The following is a 21801-nucleotide window of genomic DNA, read 5'->3' as shown; positions in this document are numbered from 1 at the left end:
TTGAAATACGTTACAACTCACGAAAAACCGTTATTGTCGTATTATTTGGTCATCAGAAAAAAAACCATATTTAGAAAAAAAACCATGGTGCTCGGTTTTTTTTCATGTTTTTTTTCACAATTCTGAAAAAAAACATTTGGTTTTTTTTTCTATTTACAACCCTAAGCAAGGCGCATTGAAACAGTCACCCCTTTGTAAGATTAGTGCCGGCAACCGATCACAGAGTTCGCAAAAATAGCAGAAAGTAGTATCTGACCGAAGTTTTCACTTTCGGCAAAAGCGTCGGTTTCGACGCAAAACCTGCCGAAGTTTTCGGTTACACCGAAACTTCCCACCTTGTTCTTTCTTTTTAGAAGTTTTAATTGTGTACTCAAAGAGTATATAGAGTAATATGAATGTCTGCCTAATTGCGATCTTCACAGAACTGGCTTCCCTTGAAGAGAAAATACAGTTAAATTTACTAAAACGTCACTGAAACAATGAGATTTAAGTAAGTCAAACTTTTTTTTTACTACCATGGACCATTTAATTTTTCACACGCCTAATAAATACCGATTCATTCACAATTTATTCAAACAATGTTTACAAGTATAATCAATTTTCAGTTTCGGTTTTAGCCGAAACAAGAGACAAAACCAAATTCTATTTGGTTTCGGTTTCGGCAAACATGGCCAGACACTAACACCATAGGCCTCACTGATTTGCACCATTTTTCTCGAAATCGGAATCGCTTAGCCGCCATAATGCCACAAAGGCCGTTATTAAGGCGTGTCAAATGATATGTGACAAAAATTGAGTGCTTGCGTTTCAAACGCTCCTTGGGAAGGGATTTGGGTTTCGCGTTTTACGACTCGTTGGGTTGTAATTTTCGGGTGAAATCGCAACGGTGCGTAATTTGCATTAAATGTATCACGATGTTGCCCAAAGACACCTCTCTTCCACATTTCGCATGTACCAAAGATAGGTTCTCTTCAAATACTGTTAGCATCCGACGAATTTCAAAATGTCATTTTTATATTACAATTTTTTTTAAATATGCGTATATTATAATTTCTTGTTATGTATGTATTGTGTAAGACAATGTTATTTTATTGTAATTTCTACTCTGAAATGACCTAGGATCATTAGGAAACACTTTCTAAATTAACATATTCTAGGTCTTCAGGGTAATGGGGAAATAGACCTTTATTGGTATAACACTTTAGTCGTAAAACTGGACCCTGAATACACAAACCATTAACTCGAAAACATTATGAAATTATATCACTTCTAATTTCTAAACGTTACACGCTGGCATGCTACATAGTAAGAAACTGTCAAGATTACAAGTTAAAAATACTCACGGGTTCCCTTCATCAGGGTTCTGCGCTTTCATCCACTTGCTGTACTGCTCCTGGGCCTCAGTAACACAGGGCTGGTACCCAGCCTTGCACAGGAAGGTCTTGGTGTGTGCTCGAAGGTTCTTCTTCCAGGGTTCCTCATCTTCTTTTTCTTGCTTCACCAGCTCTTCGTAGAGGGGCGTGAGGAGGGTGCGAACGTACGCCTGGTGACAAGTTTGTGGATCAAAAGAATATCAATGAAAAACTACCGTGAGTGGTCAGTGCCCCCTAGCTGGAAGACGGTATTACGCCGGTAGTCCGTGTGGATGAGCCCTTAGCGAATGACGTAGTGAGTGTAGTGTGCAACCCAACAAATGACAATTATGCCGAAAGTGAGGGTAGTTTCGCACCGCCCCTGCCGCCGCCGACCCCCGCGCCGAGCCGACGGTCGCAGCGAGCTGCGGCCTGCAGTCTGCACTGGCATACTATCGGTATGGCGCGTGCGCAATGAAAATGCTCCTCGTTACGGAGCGAAACATGTCGAGCGACCTTTGACAATTTTACGTGAGTTACCCGATCTTACATGTTTAATACCAATGAATCCAATGATGAATGCTCTTTGTATCAGAAAATCAACTATTTTTTTTTGGTTTTTTTTTATCTATCCTGTCTGTACCTATCCTATCAGATCCAGGATACCTAATAATATAAACTTAAGCTTTTAGTTACAATACAGATAAACTAGTGTCTAGGCATTTCTAATTCACATACCTATAGCTACAGCGCTCATCGTATTCAATCCGACTCTGCGCGGCGGTGGTTTTAATTCTTACTAAACATTAATATATGCTTTCTTTACATATTTTGATAAAATATCTGTTTTATCTAATTTATTCTTAAAGGTACTAATGTATTTACATAAAGCTGTGAGTAAATATTAGTTATCAAGAATTACTTGTAAAATCAAATCATAACCTGATTACTCGAATACTCTTTATATCGTCGACTACCTAAATATTATCCACGCCCTACGCAAACGAAAACAAAGCCAAACTGAATCTAAAATTACCGCCTTGACGTGACAAGGAAGTTTACATAATATTCACGCACATAAAACTTTTTAACAAAAAATAAAACCGCCTTCAAAAATAAGCGCGTTACAAAACACGGAGAAACTAAAAAGCCAAAAATAATAAACCTTTCAATTCAGATTTCTTATCGTATTGCAATAAGCTAAACATCCAAATTATAAACAAATCAATTATTTTTGTAGTCGGTACCAGACCTGTTCGTCGCCTTGCTATTGCCTGTTTGACCCACCCAACCATACACAGGCTGGTACCGACTCCAAAAATAATTGAATTGTTTATAATTTGGATGTTTAGCTTATTGCAATACGATAAGAAATCTGAATTGAAAGGTTTATTATTTTTGGCTTTTTAGTTTCTCCGTGTTTTGTAACGCGCTTATTTTTGAAGGCGGTTTTATTTTTTGTTAAAAAGTTTATTTATTTGTTGATTTTTAGTGGTTCCTAGTGATATTATATGTATCAGTCCGAATACATGTACAGTAGTGAAAGAATTATCCTTTAACTCCTAACCATTGAGGAGTTGACCTTCCATCATCAGCTCAGTTGATTTTTAGTGGTTCCTAGTGATATTATATGTATCAGTCCGAATACATGTACAGTAGTGAAATAATTATCCTTAAACTCCTAACCATTGAGGAGTTGACCTTCCATCATCAGCTCAGCCACATAAAATTATTACCATCAGACGTAAATACTGGTGTACCTTTGAAAAATATACTAAAAACATTACATGTGCCTATAACATTTGAAGAGTTCCCTCGATTTCTCCAGGATCCCATCATCAGACCCTGACTTGGTGCCAATGGGACCATCTCGGGGTTATACCGGTTCGATCAAAAAAAAAATTTTGAAAATCGGTCCACGATTCTCGGAGATATCGAGTAACATACATACAAAAAAATAATAAAAAAAAAAAACATTCAGTCGAATTGAGAACCTCCTCCTTTTTTGAAGTCGGTTAAAAAGGGAAAAAAACAATTTATTTGGATGACTGGCATTTTCCAGCCTAAGTTCAGGGCGCACTTCTTTCCAACTTTTGGGAGATTTAGATTTGAAAGTAAAATAGGTCTGCCAAGGCTGTTTATGGATGAATATACATTGCATTCTACGAATATGTTTATGAAATAAAAACTTTCTTTGTCGTGCTATTTCAAAGGATCTTACTTCTTCTTTCCTTACAAAGTAATTATACTAAAGACAATATTTCTTTTCAATTCAAGTTGTTCAAAAATTTAAGATAAATGACATTTATTTGTGACATTCACAAACACGCACGCAACAAGAAAACATGGAGAACAGAGCATTAAATTGCGCATCACGAAATGAACCCAACTCAGCATAATGCTAGCTAAAAGCAAGCACCGTAGTGCCCATTCGGTGATGCCACGAGAGATAAGGATAACACACATAAACCAAGAATAGAAGAGAACGAATTTGAATGATACTAACCTGGAACTTATTATGCATGCACTGGCAAATATGTCCACCAATGTGGTCGATCATAGTGAACACAGGGTCCCAAACTAACGGGTGCCTCTCATCCTTCAGGAACCAGGTCATGTTCAGGGCAGTGGTGAAGGACAACTCGCCGGCATACGCAAGGTTCCAAGCGTCGTGGAGCAGCTTGGCTCTGGTGAGCTCTGGGATCTTCGTCCGGTCCTTGCTTTGAAGGAATTTGGAGAGGAGATTCCAGTTTTGAGTGTCGTAGTTCACCGGGAAGGGAGCTGGAAAGATAAAGTAATGTCAGACAGAAAATATCACGAAATAAGAACCGCGATAAATTTGCTCTGCTTCTTTATATCATCGGATGTTAAGACGCAAAGACTAAATGCACCCAATGTGCGTTGTAATCGTTCAATCTGTCCACTTGAAAAGATGATGAATGTGTGGTCTGTGTGTGTGTGATCACTGTATCCCTGACAAATATGACATCAGTCTTTAATACTCAATTCTAATTACCTACGCAATATTATTTTCTCACCAATTTCCTCTGGGTTGACAATGATGACGTGCTCCTTACCAGGCATGTTGGGGACTGTCAACTCCTTGTCATGCATCTAGGAAGCAGGGAACTTGGTGAAGTCCCGCTGGTCTCCATGACCCCATCACACTAAATTGTCTATACATGAACTCACCAATCTCCTCCGGATTGACAATGATGAAGTGCTCCTTGCCAGGCATGTTGGGGACAGTCAGCTCCTTGTCATGCATCTAGGAAGTAGGGAACTTGGTGAAGTCCCGCTGGTCTCCATGACCACATCACACTAAATTGTCTATACATGAACTCACCAATCTCCTCCGGATTGACAATGATGAAGTGCTCCTTGCCAGGCATGTTGGGGACAGTCAGCTCCTTGTCATGCATCTAGGATGTAGGGAACTTGGTGCAGTCCAGCTGGTCTCCACACCCACACCACACCATACTGTCTATACATGAACTCACCAACCTCCTCCGGATTGAAAATGATGAAGTGCTGCTTGCCAGGCATGTTGGGGACAGTCAGCTCCTTGTCCTGCTTCCAGGAGGTGGGAAACTTGGTGGTCCCGTTGGTCTCCATGACCACACCACACTCACCAATTTCCTCCGGGTTGACAATGATGAAGTGTTCCTTGCCAGGCATGTTAGGGACAGTCAGCTCCTTGTCGTGCATCCAGGAGGTAGGGAACTTGGTGAAGTCCAGCTGGTCTCCACGGAGGACCACGACTGGAGCGCGCCACACCATGCTATCTGCGTCTGGGACGTCGTGGGGGCGCTCGCGGAGGTACACTTTCTGCATTTAGAAATAAAAATTTTGGTCTTGGGTATGGAGTTCAGTCTTTGGTTACGTGAGAGCGAGATAAAGTAGAAACAATTTTTGTACATTGTTTTTTTAAGTTTTTAAATGAATGGAAAAAATTATAAATTCACACCTCCAGCAGGACTCGAACCTGCGACCGAGGGCTTTGCCGTTAAGGCCATGCATCGATAAATATTAGGATTTTAGATTCACTGGTGTGCTTAGCCCCGGAAACCTAGAGATCTGATTTTTGGATATGTATATCTTGACTATATGATTGAAATTTTTGTACAGCTCGAAACACGAATGCTTACAATTTTCTCGATAGAAATTTAATCCAAAGTAAGGCCTTAATTTTTCGTTTAACTAACATTGTGAAAAAAATATGCAACTTTAATCAGTCTAACCTACTTTAAAGTGAAGGTTTCCAAATTATCTAGTCTCTCGTAGAAGGAAATATTTTTTATTATCGTATATACAAAGATTTATCATCATTTACGATATCATGAATTCAACAGAAAACGGCCATTTTATGCGGTTTCGTTTCTCTTTCTTTCATACGTCAATCGTATACATGTGTCCTTATTGTCAAAAATGTCAGACGGCCGGCGGGCCTCGAGGAGGCAAGATCTATGTCAAATCGCGCAGCGTTTTTGACAATTTATAATTACGAAAATTTGGACGTAGTTTAGCGAAAAGGATTTATCTCCATAAAATTGCCATTGAAATGAATGACTATTGTTATTGTCAGAAAGTTTAAATTCTATTGGCAATGTTTGTGGGTTAGATCCTTTTCCATAAACTACGTTCATTTTGTATATTTATTATATATACGCATGTGTGCGTATTGCCAAAGCTACGTCAAACTCTATACTATTTGAGTTACAAGATGCTATGAAATTTCGACAGGAACGATAATGTGTCCGTGGCCCTGTGGTACCAGCCATCAGCTAAATATGCTAACTTCTAGGTAATTTTTTTCCATTTTATTTCGAAATTTCTACTTTTTGTTTTTTTTTTTCTTTCTTATTATACCAAATAAATTATAAAATAAAGAAATTAATATTAATTCATCTTCAAAGGAAGAAAACCTTCTCTGAGGGAGCCTAACCTAAATGTATACAATGTTGTTTTGTGTGTTGTACATAATTTACACAATTATAAGTGAAATAAAATAAAACAAAAATAAAAAAATACATTCATTGAGAAATAAGAATAGATATTGCAATAAAAAAAATTACAATGTTTAAGTTGGTTGGCCACGCAACGGGATTTGAACCCACAACTCTGGAGTGAAATCCTTGTACATATTGGATTGGACTGGCCCTGCCGGCCTGCTAAAGCTGATGTCCCTTGTTCGAATCCCGCCAAGGGTATTTATTAGTGTGAGGAGTACTTACAGATATTTATTTGGCTCATTTTCTCATTTCATCATCTCCAAGGCCATTTACATAAACGACTCATGGTTTTATACGTACTGATAAGTTGGATGTGTTTCAGTATAATTTTAAAATGTTAAATCTGCCGTTTCGGCTTGGCTATTAAAACATAAGTAATTATGTCGTTCTCTGCTATAATTCTTTGATATTTTCTACTTAGTACGTACTTCGCTATCAAACAACCTGTATGGTCTGTGCAGTGATCTTTCTGTTCTGCGGTTGTCTGTGATTAAAACTCGTTGACGTTGGTATGTCAAAATATTTTCTGTAGCTTATGCTAAAAATACAAAAGATACAAAAACAATGGTATAAGAAAGGGAAAAGAAAGACTCCAGGTACATGGTTATTTTTTAAATACATCCAGCAGCGGGGCAGGCAGGGCCCAAGGTGACCGACCTACGCGCCGTGTACAGGAGTACCGCCTTCTGCATCTCACCTAGAGTTTGCATTATCCGACGGATTTTTAATATTCGAATAATTCGGATAATACAATTTTTATTATTCGAATATTCGAATAATTCGGATAATTTCGGATAATTTATTAAATGGAACAAAATTAATGTTACAGGTGCGTATAAGCGTGGAATTGATAACGGCTGAGATAGATGAGCGCCATAATGCAAAATTTACCTACATTTTTATTAATTTTTTGCGTAAATCAGCAGACTGTAGAAATTAAAACACACCTAGCTCTCTATCTTTAGTTCTATGACTAGAATCTTGCAATCAGATAGTGAGCTGTCGATATAAGACAGTTAGTAGTAGTGATTAGTTAGGTGTTAGGTATAACGAGAAGTTTTTCTGACAACACCTTTACCTACCTTGGAAATGGATGGTAGAGAGGATGGCTTGTGTAGAGTGGAACGTGAGACAACATCATTGGATATGATGATGGTTATAGGCGATACAGCGTTGTCATATTATCCGTTCCGATATCGGATATAGGAAAGATGGCGCCTTGAATGATTTCGAGAATGTATAGGAGTCGGTCCTTCGCTCGATCGGATCGGATACTCATCTTATCTTAAATCTGCGGGGCCCTTCCGGATACACTTCGACCCATCGGGATCTTTTGTGCAATTACCCCCTTAGATCTTAAGATCCTTCAGCTATTCAGGAGCTTCTCGACCATCCTGGCCTATTTGCTGAATAAATGATTTTGTTTGTTTGTTTGCTTATATCCCCACGTATCGGATAATGAGGCTCATGGGTAGCTCTCTGATGTCCTTTGGTACTAGGTAGCCTGCTCCAAAGTTCTTCATTCTTTGTCTGGCGAGGGCGTGACATTCACACATTAGATGTCTGACGGTCTCTTCCTCTTCGCCGCACATGCGACAATCTGTTTAGTCAGCGTGTCCCATCTTGGCCAACATTCCTTTGATCCCGTAATGGCCTGTCAACACCCCCGTTATAATTTGGAGTTGTCTTTTGCCTAGCTTTCCTAGCTTTTTGCTCCATCCAGATTCTACCCTCCGCATAAAGAGCTTTGAATGCTTCAGACCTACCAGGGCATCCCACTCTTTTTGGTGATTAGCCTTTGTATGGTCCTTCATAGCCGTTTTAATGGTTCCTTGTGACGTTGTCTTCAGACCTGGCCTTGGCAAGTTCATCAGCATTTTCATTGCCAATGAAGCCTTCGTGCCCCGGTATCCCTACCAGTTGCATCTTGTTTTGCCTTCCAAGCTTGTTAAGAGCTTGGATGCCGTTTAATACCAGTCAAGAGTCACCTCTGGGCGATGTGAAGGCTTTGAGTGCCGCCTGACTGTCGCTGAGTATATAGATATTCTTTCCTTGGGTTTGTCTAACTATATTCTTATGTACACAGGTAATTATTGCGTATGTCTCGGCTTAAAAGACAGTGGCATAATTGCCCATGCTGATACTACCACTGTAGTCACTAGTCATTTGCATAAATGCCTACGCCCATACCAGATGCCATCTTGGACCGGATCGGATACTTAATATAAAAAGTTGAAAACTCTTTTCGTAGGCTCTAAACAATAGCGTCCTGGTTAGGGTCTTAGAACAGGAATAAGCAACTGAGCATAGGTACTCCTTCAAAAAGAATAACCAAAAAAAGAGAAGACCAATTAGTCGAAGATACTTCCTATCTAGGTGTGGATCATTTTAGACCTTAGTTGCACAGTGGCTGGTACCAAAGTACCAATGGAAGGGAAGAGGCGATAAATAAGTATTGTACCACCAACATAAAATATACAAGACATAAAATTTAAAAAAAATGAAGAAGGAGGAGGTACAAAGGCGAACTTATTTAAATATTCAAATCCAAAACGCCTCAAATTGCTCGGCAGCAATTTGATGGGTTTTAGTTTCCAAGCTGATCAGTAGATCGACTAAGATTTCAAAGTATAAGTAGTAATTAGACCGATTTTTGTGTATGAATGTAACTAAGGACTTAAAAGGAAAATGCCTTATATTTCTTAGTGAAGTGGAGGGAATTCTGGCGTACTAAATTGCCATGGAACTGATAACAGCTAAATTCGGAGTGAGGCGCTAAATTTCAATTTCAAAAAAACAAGGGACCAGGAAATCTAGGTATAAATCTCCCTTATTAAGTACGGTTTTACAGATAACTTCACGTTAGCTATTAGCAGTAATGAAAGTAGGTTGGGGTAACGTTTTCATATTAAAAAATAATACTTGAACGTTTTTCTGTTTTTTTAAATCATCCAATTAATCGAATATTTGATAAGAACTGAGTGCGTGGGGTGAGGCATTCTGCTTACTTCTTGTCCACGAATGCTTTCTTTGTTTTGTAAATATTAGTTTGATTTTGAAGATAAATAGGTGTTGACTTGTTAGCAATAACATTGTCCGTATTAAGAATTGATCGAAATTGGTTTCAGTGACGTCTATCTATTAAATATATTACTTATAAATAAAAAATAATGTTTATAGAAATTATCCGTTTATCCGGATAATTTCACTTGGATTATTCGAATATTTTCGGATAAAAATATTGGCGGATATTCGAATAATTCGGATATTCGAATATCCGGATTGCAAACCCTAATCTCACCCCTAGCACACCTCGGACACTGGTGATCAAATATATGAAAGAGGCGCGTTCCTAGCACACAGTCTAAGCTCGTGTAGATGAACGCGTACTATGCTAGTATGAGTGACATATGACAGGTCGACTGTTCGCGTTTTTGACAGACGGTAACTGTCAGGTAACCGAGAGGGGGAGGGCGGCACTTTCATCGGGGAGCGGGAGTGGCCATACTGTATGATAATACTCTTTATTATACTGTGCCCCTAGCGAGTGTCGCTCACTTTTGCCTATGAGATCGTTCGCCGAAACGACGATGATCGTCGAATCAACCAAGTATCTCGTCCATTTTCGAGAACTGGCGCAGGTAAGTAGTAAGTACCTACTTGTAGTACGGTACTTCGCGGTCCACAAGATTGTATGGAAAATAGGTACTAACTGCTGGTGAATTATCCTAGTTATGAGGTCATGTCTGTGCAATGTGCCCGAGTGACTCACCGGGATAGTGTCCGACAAATGTTATTATTATGGTTTATATATAGCTAAACTCAAGCTTAATCCAGAACTGTAAAATAAACCTAAGAATTGGCTTTCTCTTTTTTAGGGTTTCATACCAAACATAGGCACAAAAGGAACCTTTCTGGTGCGGTTCGGCCCGTCTATTTTCTGCGTGTTCGGCAAAATACTCGATGACTCTATGTCTCTTACATAGTTTCTCTTAGTAGTGCGTTTTCACATCATCCGTTCCGATATCGGATGTCGGACCCATCCCATGTCCCGTATATTTATGCCACCATCTTTGATTTTTTTATTTTGAAATCTTTCCTACATCCGATATCGGATCGGATAATGTAAAAACGCACTTACACACTACTTTACTTTTTAAGTAAGTAAATAAGTTAATCTTTTTTATTGCCCCACAAAGATAACAGGTTTACAAATTTAATAACAGAATTACATTGAAAATAAAGGCAGCAACAGGCTGTCTTATCGATGTATGCGATCACTACCAGAATTCCTTATTAGGGTAGCACGAAATAAAGCATAGTTTTGGTATTTCCGGTGAACTACAGTATGGATTCTTCAAAAAAGGAGTGTACTTAGTTTCTAATGGGTCGGCAACGCGCATGTGACACCCCTTGAGTTGCAGGTGTCCAAAGTTTCCGGTGACCTCTTTTCCTCTTACCTGCCGCCGACGTGGTATAAAAAAATTGTAAAAGGTAATTTAAATAATATAAGGTACCTAGTTTTAATTATCAATTTTAAAAACTTGTGTTTTTAACCAACTTCCAAATTTCGAGGAGGTTATCATTTATCAATTCGTGTGTAATGTTTGATGTTTGTTACTAAGTAGACAGGTTTCGATTTTTTTTTAGTGTATGTACATATTATTGAAAGCCAGTTCTGATAATTGGATTCTGGAGAAATCGAGAAAACTCCTAAAGTCTGAAAGGCGCATAATATATAGTGATTTTTGTGTTTTATTAGAACATCATGCATTTCCATTCAAAACAGTCACATATGGTGAAGTGGAACAGTTTATGATGATCAGAGCGGAACTCTTCAACGACGAATTTAACGAGTTAAGTTTTTTAAGCACTTTGAGGTTTCAAGTCAGATTTCGATCATGCTGGAGTTTTGGTGATCTCCTTTGGATACCAATCCATGAAAGATCAAGGGAACTTCTCAAATTTGAACGGCACACTTGTAGTGACTTTTGTATTATCACCAAAGTCTCTCTAATGTTTTGGATTATGAATAAGGACAAGGACTTACATTTGACGAAGTGGAACTGATGATGATCAGAACGGAACTCCTCAAAAACGCATAGCTCGTGTTAAGAGATTGATGAAAGAACTGCTGATGATGATCCCATTAGGAGCCCTTCAGTGACACATAGCTCATGTTAGGGATTTGCTCATTTATGCGTTTGTGTGTATGTAAATAAATAAATAAATAATAAATATTGGGGGATACCTTACACAGATCAACCTGGCCCCAAACTAAGCAAAGCTTGTACTATGGGTGCTAGGCGACGACGATATACTTGATTATATAAATATATACATAGAAAACATCCATGACTCAGGAACAAATATCTGTGTTCATTACACAAATAAATGCCCTTATCGGGATTCGAACCCGGGACCGCGGCGTAGCAGGGTCACTACGCGCTAGGCCAGACCGGTCGTCATCATTTCATGTGTCTCTAAACATTAAAGTTTATTATTTCTTCAGTATCGATCGCAGTCGCATGTGCGTTTCGTGTATGAGGTGCCTGGCTCGCTTTTATGTAGTGTTATATAAATCCGGATTTGTGGCTAGGTCCGTGTTATCAAGGTCCGGGTACCCAAGTTTAATATGTCCGGATTCACGGATTCTAAGTACAGTCCAGTTTGCTTTCTACGTACAGTAGAATGGATGCGTTTTTAATTTTATAACAGTGAGGAATGTAAATCATTCTGTAAAGGACGGGTTCGGTACCTCGGCAACTTAGCACTGCCGGGACTACACGAATACACAAGCAGACATTTAGAACGGGTACCTTTTTCTTTTGACAGAGAACAGGTCTTGGTAATCATAACTATCTAGGAGGCAAACGTTAATTAGTTTTCTTACTTTCATTTGATAATCCGGTAATTTTTTTTTGCAAGGTTCAGGTGTTCCGAAATAGAATATTCATTTATTTTCGAACAATACTATAAGGCCCAGAAACTTCAAGGTACTACGTCTTTTAATATACACATAGTTTTAAGTAGAGAAGTTGAGTAGTTTTATGTGCTCTGCCTACCCCTTCATGGGATACAGGCGTGATTGTATGTATGTTGTGTGTATGTATGTATAGTTTTAAGTTTATAGTTTTAAGCACAATGTTAAAAGCATGGAGTAGAAGAAGCTCATGTGTTAAAGAATGGTACTTATGTGGTAGCTTTTACATGTGATTAGAAGACTGTAATCAGGTCCGACTAAACAGGTTCGTCCTTGCCACTAAAAAGCGCCGTGATGTCATCGGATAGTGACGGATGAGAGAGTGTTTAGAAAAATGCAATAAAAAGTGTAGAGACTCGAATATCGACCTGTGGTATACTGACGTATGTGATATCTGCTGATTCCCGAACCGTTACCACTTTTTATTTATTTGTTAGGTAGATAAGCGACCAATTATATATACCTACTCCATTTTTTTCTATATAGAGGTATATAGAAATAGGAATCGAAGATGGTATGGAAAATATCCTTGTACTGCATTAACCGTCATCTTCATAACTAAAACATAAATCATGTCTGTAAAAGTAAGTAAGTAAGTACAAGGAATCTCTGGGCAACTTGCCCGGTGAAAAACCAAAAAGCTATTTATTCTATAGTGCGTTTTTAAATAGTTAAGAGACAAATATTTACATGTTAATAAATATTTTTAAGAAATTTCACAAACAACGAATGGGTTTGTTTCTACAGGACGACGTGTAACCATCATCATTTCTTAGCATAAGGAGTATACGATAAGGCATAACATCGCTTCTGGTATTTGATAGGTACTAGTACTACTTAGAAGGATTGATCATTACTAATATGTAGTAGACTGGACGGGTATGGTGAAGTTAGAGAGTTACTTCAGATAATATATAAAGAAGGTCCTCTTCGATAGTACTAGGAAACCCTAGGCTTGGTCCATTCCTTGGCCAAAGAATTTAGCGAGTAATATTGATGTAATAGGCATAGTTGACTAATTACTCGTACTTCCCGTGGGAATTCATTTTGGTGGATTATTTGGTTATTTTTATGTTAGTCTATATTTATTGTGTACCTAAGTTTTTATTTCAGATACCATCAGTTAAAGGATTTTATACAAATAATGCATAATATTTATTAGTTCATTATATCCAGTACACGACATGCTAAACGAGCATAAGGTACAAAGTAAGCGTAGGTATATACCTAAGTCTGTATTATGATAAACTTTTATTTCATATATTAATTTCCACTAATTTTTAGCCACTATTTATAAAACTGAACAGTGTAGTTCCTCTAGGTTATGATACACATCTCACAATATAAAAAAAAAAATAAACAAAATTTGTACCTTGGTTATCAATTTAACTAAATAATTTAGGTTTTTTTTATTTATTTTTTTATACTATGTCGGTGGCAAACAAGCATACGATCCGCCTGATGGAAAGCGGTTACCGTAACCTATGGACGCCTGCAACTCAAGGAGTGTCACATGCGCGTTGCCACCCCATTACAAACTTGTACACTCCCTAAATCATACTATACTAAAGATTAAAAAATAACTTTGCTAAAAAAACCTTAGTTAACGTTCTATATTTCAAAAACTTTAATTTTGTTTTATATTACATCAGTTTTATTCTAAATATGATGGTTTTGTTAGGTTGTTTTTACAGCTTCAGGTTTTTTACTGATCTATCACATAAAACTTGTCAGTAAATAAGTTCGAATTTTGTACTTTTTTAATGAATTGTGCAATAAAGTTTACATAAAATAATATTTACAAATATACATACAATCAGCCTGTATCCCATAAAGAGGTAGGCAGAGCGCATGAAACTACTCATGTTTCTATGCCAGACTTGGCAAATAAGGGGTTGAAAGGAAACGAAACTCTGACAAAATGTAAAATAAAATAATCATCAGTTGATTTACCTTGTACGTTAGTTTGAGCTAGCCAGTGCGTTTATGTTTAATTTACAGTTTTAAATTAGTCTTGACTAAACTGAGCTTGGCTTAAAATAATAAACAAAATTAATACCTTTCTGATGGATTGGACTTTGACTAAGGGGATTCTAATGTCAGCAGAGATAGGTACTCTATACGTACTAGATAGGTACTACCTAGCTGTGAAAATTGATGAAGATAATATGTTAATGACTAAGGATCTGTCTACAGCTTCAACTACGGACAGTTTTTGAGTAAAAGGGTTCCTAATACCTAGATTTTTTACTATGTTTATGGGACAACATACGTATTGTCTGAAACCAGTTCTGGTAACAATTAGCATTCATAAGTCATAACTACTTATTAATTTGGGCCTCAATCCTCTCTGTTCTTGAAATTATCGTCCAGTCGTATCGAATTCTTCAATAATTTCACACCCTATTTTTGTTGTTATAAAGCCTCTCTCTCTTTCAGTTCGATTAAAGAGATTTTTTTATGTTCAGCTGTTTACCTGATTTGACATCTTTGTTTTAAAAACGTGATTTTACTACCTACTAAATTTCTTTAAACTTTCAGTTAAATGTCAACAATCAGGACAAGGTTTCGCTTTCATCTTGGCTGCAGAAAGAGGAACCGCCGGACTACCCGAGACGTGTTGAAGATCCACCTTCTGAGTGAGAAAAACTGAGAGAGATACAGATTCTCTCAAGACATATGAATATTCTACACGGTGTTTTCTTAGTTACGTTAATTTTAAGGATGCATTCCTATTATTCCTACTCTTATAATATCATTTACTTGGCACCCGAGCTTGCCTACGATTTTAATTGGATTCCAGACCATTGAGGTCAAATGGATTCTTGCAATTAAAAATCATCAAAAAAGAAATTTGCACATAGCATACCTGTATTCTTCATCTCCTTGAATACATATAAAATAAAACAACATAACTACCAAATTGTTTATTTCAATCACTTATTTTCAGAATTACATCCTTATTTGGTTATGCTTGGCATAGTTTGTATTATACATTATACACAGTAGTATATTTTATCTTGTAGAGGTACTGTATGTATACCTCCAACGACTGAGACCATACCGCCATTTAATCGTTATTCTTTATTTAAAATGTATATTGATTCACGGTGTCCTCATAAGTGTACACAATCAAGATACTTAGCCCCATTGAGTGAGTGTTTTTTGTTAAATCCAATGTTTGTAGTTCTTTAAATATATCTATGGTTTATTTGACTAAAGGTAACAATATTTGAGTAAAAAAATGTGTGACCTTCGGTTTTTGGAATGATTGCTGGTACCATATGAGACCGCTAGCCTCGCACAGAGGTAAAAGCACAGAATATATAATAGTACAAGTACAGAAGGCTCACTCCTTTGATGTCCACAAAATGCCGCCATTCTAATTTTTTACCTACATTAACAAACGGACCGCACGCGAGCAGGCGACATTGAATTTTATTGCGCGGCGCGAAAGTCGTCACCACTGAATGGGCCGCGAATTCGCGGCCGCCGACATGTACTTGTAGCGCGGCGATAAAAGCGCGGAGTGAGCCGCCCCTGGTAAAAGTAAGAAAATACTATAAAAATCTGTTATAAGTATTTGGGTGAATCAACTTTTTTTTGCCAGCAAAATTACGCATACTTCGACTACATGTGGTCAGAAAATTTAATTTGTATTTAGTGTAATTAGTTTATACTTATTATATTAAAAACAGATATACAAGCTATGCAATACATCATGTTTTTATAGGATTTGCTATTTTATTACTTTATTTCGAGCAGTGACCCAGTGGACATAGCTGTCCCTCACTTTTGTATGAAAAAAGTGTCTCTTCCACTGGGTCACATATATATTTAATTGTTGATGTTTTTTTTTTTAATTATTCCCTTAATGTAAAATAAAAATAAGGATCTTTATTCACGATGGCCAGGTTAAAACTCACAAAAGTAGAGCTAATAATAAGTATGGGCAATTCTTGCAAAAAGCAAGAAAAAGTTGATTCACCCATTTATTAACATACAGACCTTTTCAACATAATAATATGTAATAGGTAGACATGTTAGACTACATTTAATAAAAACCGGCCAAGAGCGTGTCGGGCCACGCTCAGTGTAGGGTTCCGTAGTTTTTCATATTTTTCTCAAAAACTACTGAACCTATCAAGTTCAAAATAATTTTCCTAGAAAGTCTTTATAAAGTTGTACTTTTGTGATTTTTTTCATATTTTTTAAACATATGGTTCAAAAGTTAGAGGGGGGACGCACTTTTTTTCCTTTAGGAGCGATTATTTCCGAAAATATTAATATTATCAAAAAACGATCTTAGTAAACCCTAATTTATTTTTAAATACCTATCCAACAATATATCACACGTTGGGGTTAGAATGAAAAAAATATCAGCCCCCACTTTACATGTAGGGGGGGTACCCTAATAAAACATTTTTTTTCCATTTTTTATTTTTGCACTTTATTGGCGTGATTGATATACATATTGGTACCAAATTTCAGCTTTCTAGTGCTAACGGTTACTGAGATTATCCGCGGACGGACGGACGGACGGACGGACGGACGGACGGACGGACGGACGGACGGACGGACGGACGGACGGACGGACGGACGGACAGACAGACATGGCGAAACTATAAGGGTTCCTAGTTGACTACGGAACCCTAAAAAGTAGGTTAGGGGAGACCGGGGATAGTTGACTAACTTTTGGCTTCAGCTCATATATCTTTGATGTTTGAATCAATTTAATGAAAATAATTGTTGTTACAGATAGAAGAACTATTCGGGTCTCTAAACCCTTTATTTTTGACGCAAGTATTTATTTGCAATTATAACACGTATCTATTCGATTTTCTAAACTCCAGACTCTTAGTTAACTTACCCCATCTTCGGAGTAAGTTGGCTAGGCGATAATTAATGTAAATAAAGAAATTATAAATTTAAATAAAATTTAAATATAGCCGGGGGCGCCACCCGGGGGCGGGCGAGTGGTCTAGTGGTAAGGACCTAAGGACGTTAGCCGCATAAGCTGAAGACCCGGGTTCGATTCCCGGCTCAGCCACCAGTGGCCCCTGGTGGGCCCTGTCGTTTTTTCTTTCGTGTATGATATCTATTTAAATTTATAATTAATATAGTAGTGTGAACTAGTGTGACTACTTATTTAAATTTATAATTAATATAGTAAAAAAAAAAAAAAACAAATCGAAAAATATTCAATAAAATAATTTGATTTGTTCCCTAATTGTAATGTAAATACAGAAAATTAATAATTTACAATAAAACAAAGTGTACGTAATGTTAGTAGCTTTTATCGAATTACAAGACACACAAACTTCAATCAATTCAATCAAATGAATTTAAGTGATACCATACGGGACCGCTAGTCTAAAATGGGTATATCTGTTATAATCATAGTACCAGGTAAGGTACAGCGGGGCAAATCTTGACTGGGGGGAAATTGTAACTGATCCATTTTATATTATGATAAAAAAAATCTGTTTATTTCTAAGAAACGTTTATTTATTACATACATGATGATGAGTTCTACATAGATCCACTGCACACGCCTACCATATATAAGCGGGCCGGCTTTTGAGTCTCACGCGTTCGAATTCAGAAAATTCTTATTTTCAACCGGTATTTTAGTGACAAAATCCCGTATCGCCCCCAGTGGACACTCTAATTAATAATTCAAGCATTGTAAAACATGAAAAAAATGGACCAGTTACATTTGCCCCCAGTCGAGATTTGCCCCGCTGTACCTTACATTAAAAAATCATAACAATAAGCGCATGATTGCATAATTAATTAATTATACAAGCTATTACTTCTTCTTCCTGCCAAGTTCCATCCCTGCCATATTTATTGTTAATAATAAGCAATTATCATCTTTTTTTTTAATATTACAGCAATTTATTGTTGTGATTAGCAATATTCATTTCAAAATTAAATTCCATGAATTTGGACATACGACGTAACACGGGTACACGGACGTTCATTACATGGACCCTAATTCGGATCCGTGTAACAATGAAGGGACCGCAAACTCAACGTTCTTTCTAAGAATGAAAAGAGATTAAATCGCGTATAATTAATTTACTTATAAATATATCCTGATGTTTTCCGACGACGACATTAAAAGCTAGTTTTATTTCATGAGTAATAAATAACTATCGTCCTAACCGAAGACAATATAATTATAATCTAATGTAAGTCTATGTTGATTGGTCTTCGCGTAGTATCTGAGGTGCCAGTGAGTTGAGGTGGTGTCCAGCCAGAAGTTGAATTTCTGAAATGTTGCATTTGCAAAAAAAAAAAAAAGTATTTGCAGCATGTTGTGTTAAATAGACGAATTTGCATACCTAAAGATGAATTTTCTTAAATTTCAATTGGCATGAAGTGGAATTTGCAGCTTGTTGAATTTGCAAAAAAAAACTTAATTTTTCCCACTTCGTTACCATTTTTCAAACACTTTGTGCTGCGGTTACAAAGTGAAAAGTATGCGAAATAATAGAAAATTTCGGGACCATTTTTTTATTTCTTGTTTTTTGCCCCAGATCGAAAGGGCTCGTGATTCTGAGTAGGAAAACCATAAATTTTACCTACCTTAGAAAAAATATTTTTGGTGATTATTCTCGCGAAAATGTCAAATGTTAATAATGTACCTACTATTTCAGTTCTTACATGTATGGTGTTTTTCAGAACAAGTTCGCATAACAGGCTATTTCTGTCAGGTCGAAATTTCAAAGGGTCATATGTAGGGTAGGCACTGAGAAACATCGTACGATACACGTGCGAAGAGGAAATCCTAAACAAGCTGTCAAAAATTCGACACGAGTTTCTGCACTTGTATCGTAATGTAGGTCCTATATACCATTCAGAAATAAAACATAAGGGACAACTGTTCGAGAAACATGAACATTTTGAATTAAAATTTTATTAAGTCTGATAAAAATATGTAAAGTAAATAAATGAGTTGGCCGTGGCGTCAGTAGCTACTCAGTTGCTTTTGGCAACTCTAGTTACTAGCTGTCACCTTTAATTTGACAATAGAGTCCATTGATCATTTTAGAACAATTGAGTGAGACTCAATTTCATATTAATTCCGTATCAGCAAAAAGTTCAGAAAATTAATTTTGACAGTTATTAAAATGAAGTGTTTTTTTCTTGCAAAATCTGTAAATTACGCCAATTTTCATTAATTTCAAATCTAGAGGTTTCCTTAGACCGTTTCCGTATAGCATCACCTGTATTCGCATAGTGGCATAGCAAGATCTGGTAGCTGCTGCGCCACGGGTGTGAAAAATAGAACTAAAAAATGGTGAAGAGGCCGGCTGTGCAATTCCCATTAAGTTTGTACAGTTGGATCACGTCTCTGATTTGGATAAAAATTGGTAGGCTGATAGAGTCCATGATGCTGAGCAAGAACCTTCCTTTGTTGTTACCAGATTTCTATGCATTTTCGGTAACAAAAAAGGAAAGTTTCATACAGTCAATCTAGGACATTTTGGGAAACCTAGTGAATCTTGCTCAGCATCATGGACTATCAGCCTACCAATTTTTATCCAAATCAGAGACGTGATCCAAATGTACAAACTAAACGGGAATTGCGGGGCTAGTGACTCGCTGTAGGTACGTAGTGCGTTTTCACATTATCCAATCTGACATCGGATATATGTAGGAAAGAAGTACAAGGAAAAATTTAAAGATGACGGCGTAAATATATGGGATATCGGTCCTACATGTGATATCGGATAGGATAATGTGAAAACGCACTTACCTACATCACGGGGCTAGCAGTGTTGCAGAACGTATGGTATATTCCAAAGGGTAAGTAAAGTAAGTATTGCAAAACAATAAAAAAAATACAACGCGATTTAGATACCTAGGTAGCAAGGAAATGTTATTTGTAAGAGGGGTTAAATAAACTACTTAAACCTATACCCAAGAATAATTCGTTAATATAGATATTATAGCTGTCTCTATAAATCTCCTAAGGCGCATAATATGGAGTGTAGAAAAAACTCCATAAGCTATAGTAACGTATAGTAGCTTTGATATAAACATTAAGAACCATTCGTTTTGTTATTTGACATTGGGCGAATGAATTGAATACAATATTAGTTACAACGCCATCTGTGAAGCGTGAAATTGTCAATGTCATTTTGCCGAAATATTTTTCTTTGGCTGACTGCCGATAGTTGTAGTTTACATTTATGAAGCTAGATGGAGCTTTAGCTGGGCTATTGCTCCGCGGAACGCATTTCGGCGCTTCTATGTGTGCGTGCTTGCGGGGGCTGAGGTAATTGACAAGCGTGGCCTATGAGCTGTCAGTCGCTCCTTTAGTAGCCCCTTAATATAAAATTGCCATAAAGTACAAACACGAGAATAAACAGTTAATGTGATAATGGTAATATGAGCAGACAGCAATATCTCTCTACTCCGTAAGAACAAAGTTTACCATAATCCAAATCCTTGCACCATCAACTTTGTCTCTTACGATCAGAAGGTTCAAAGTATTCCTAAAAATAACTTGTTAGAAAACTAATACTTGCTCGTAGTTCAAGTAACTTATATTTTGCTACTCAACATCTGACATTGAAAAATCCACCCCACCTTATCTAGAATCCTATCGACCGACCGGCCACGTATCAGATCCGAACCCAAAAGACTAATGAGACTTTTCATCGGTTAAATGTTCGTGAAATTTCTTTTTAACATGAATAGAAATTGGGAGCATTTTATCGAATACTTACGCGACGGATTAAATTGAATGATTTGGTATTCAGAAAAAGTAGGTTACGCTTCGCGTGGCGATATCGAGTTCCATAGATTTGATCACTTACCATGAAATTGAAAAATGTAGTGTGATATTCAAATTCAAGTGTATTTATTCATTTGTCAATTATAGGCATCTAACAATATTTTTCCCTGAGATTATTTATTTACTAGCTGTATTAACACTCTTACTCTTATTCTCAACGTGGATATCACAAATAAGTATGCGGTGTGTGAGTGTAAGCAAAGTGTAAGGAAGGACCGTATCACGAACACGTGTTAGTACCGTTAATCGTGGACGTCTTTTGTTACGCGAACAATTTGTTGCAAACTGCAGTACGGCATAATCTATTCCGAACATTAGAAGAAACCCTTGGACACAGGATAACTGTCAGGACAATGTATGAGGTTACGATCTACTAACCAGTCCCAATGTGGACGCTGATTTTTTTTCAAAGGTTCTTTATTGTCCGCGTGACCACGAGACGTCCACACTTGCATTTTTGACACGTGTCGAAGTACGCCAGATGACACAGATACAGACATGGGACAGACACGGGATAGAAGTGGATCACGTCAAGACGTGTCCTGGCGGTGCGTCCACTACGTCCCTAGCAATTATTGGAAGGAAGAATAAACAATCACGCATGCCACGCCACGCAGCAGTCTAGTTCGCCACCATGCGTCT

The 21801-nt window shown here is 37.3% G+C and overlaps 1 protein-coding gene across 1 annotated transcript in view; it reads right to left on the bottom strand.

Moving 5' to 3' along the window:
* Nucleotides 1-21801, bottom strand: part of LOC125224933 (aminopeptidase N) — a 60970-nt gene that overhangs the window by 21840 nt on the left and 17329 nt on the right. Inside the window, 3 exon segments of the mRNA XM_048128452.1 lie at nt 1344-1543; nt 3859-4133; nt 4985-5180. Coding sequence (XP_047984409.1) covers nt 1344-1543; nt 3859-4133; nt 4985-5180 — 671 coding nt within the window.

This window comes from Leguminivora glycinivorella, chromosome 3 (assembly GCF_023078275.1).
Source record: "Leguminivora glycinivorella isolate SPB_JAAS2020 chromosome 3, LegGlyc_1.1, whole genome shotgun sequence".
NCBI classification, from domain to species: domain Eukaryota; kingdom Metazoa; phylum Arthropoda; class Insecta; order Lepidoptera; family Tortricidae; genus Leguminivora; species Leguminivora glycinivorella.
The sequence above is the reverse complement of the archived record's forward strand: the minus strand, read 5'-3'. Positions and strand labels throughout refer to the sequence as shown.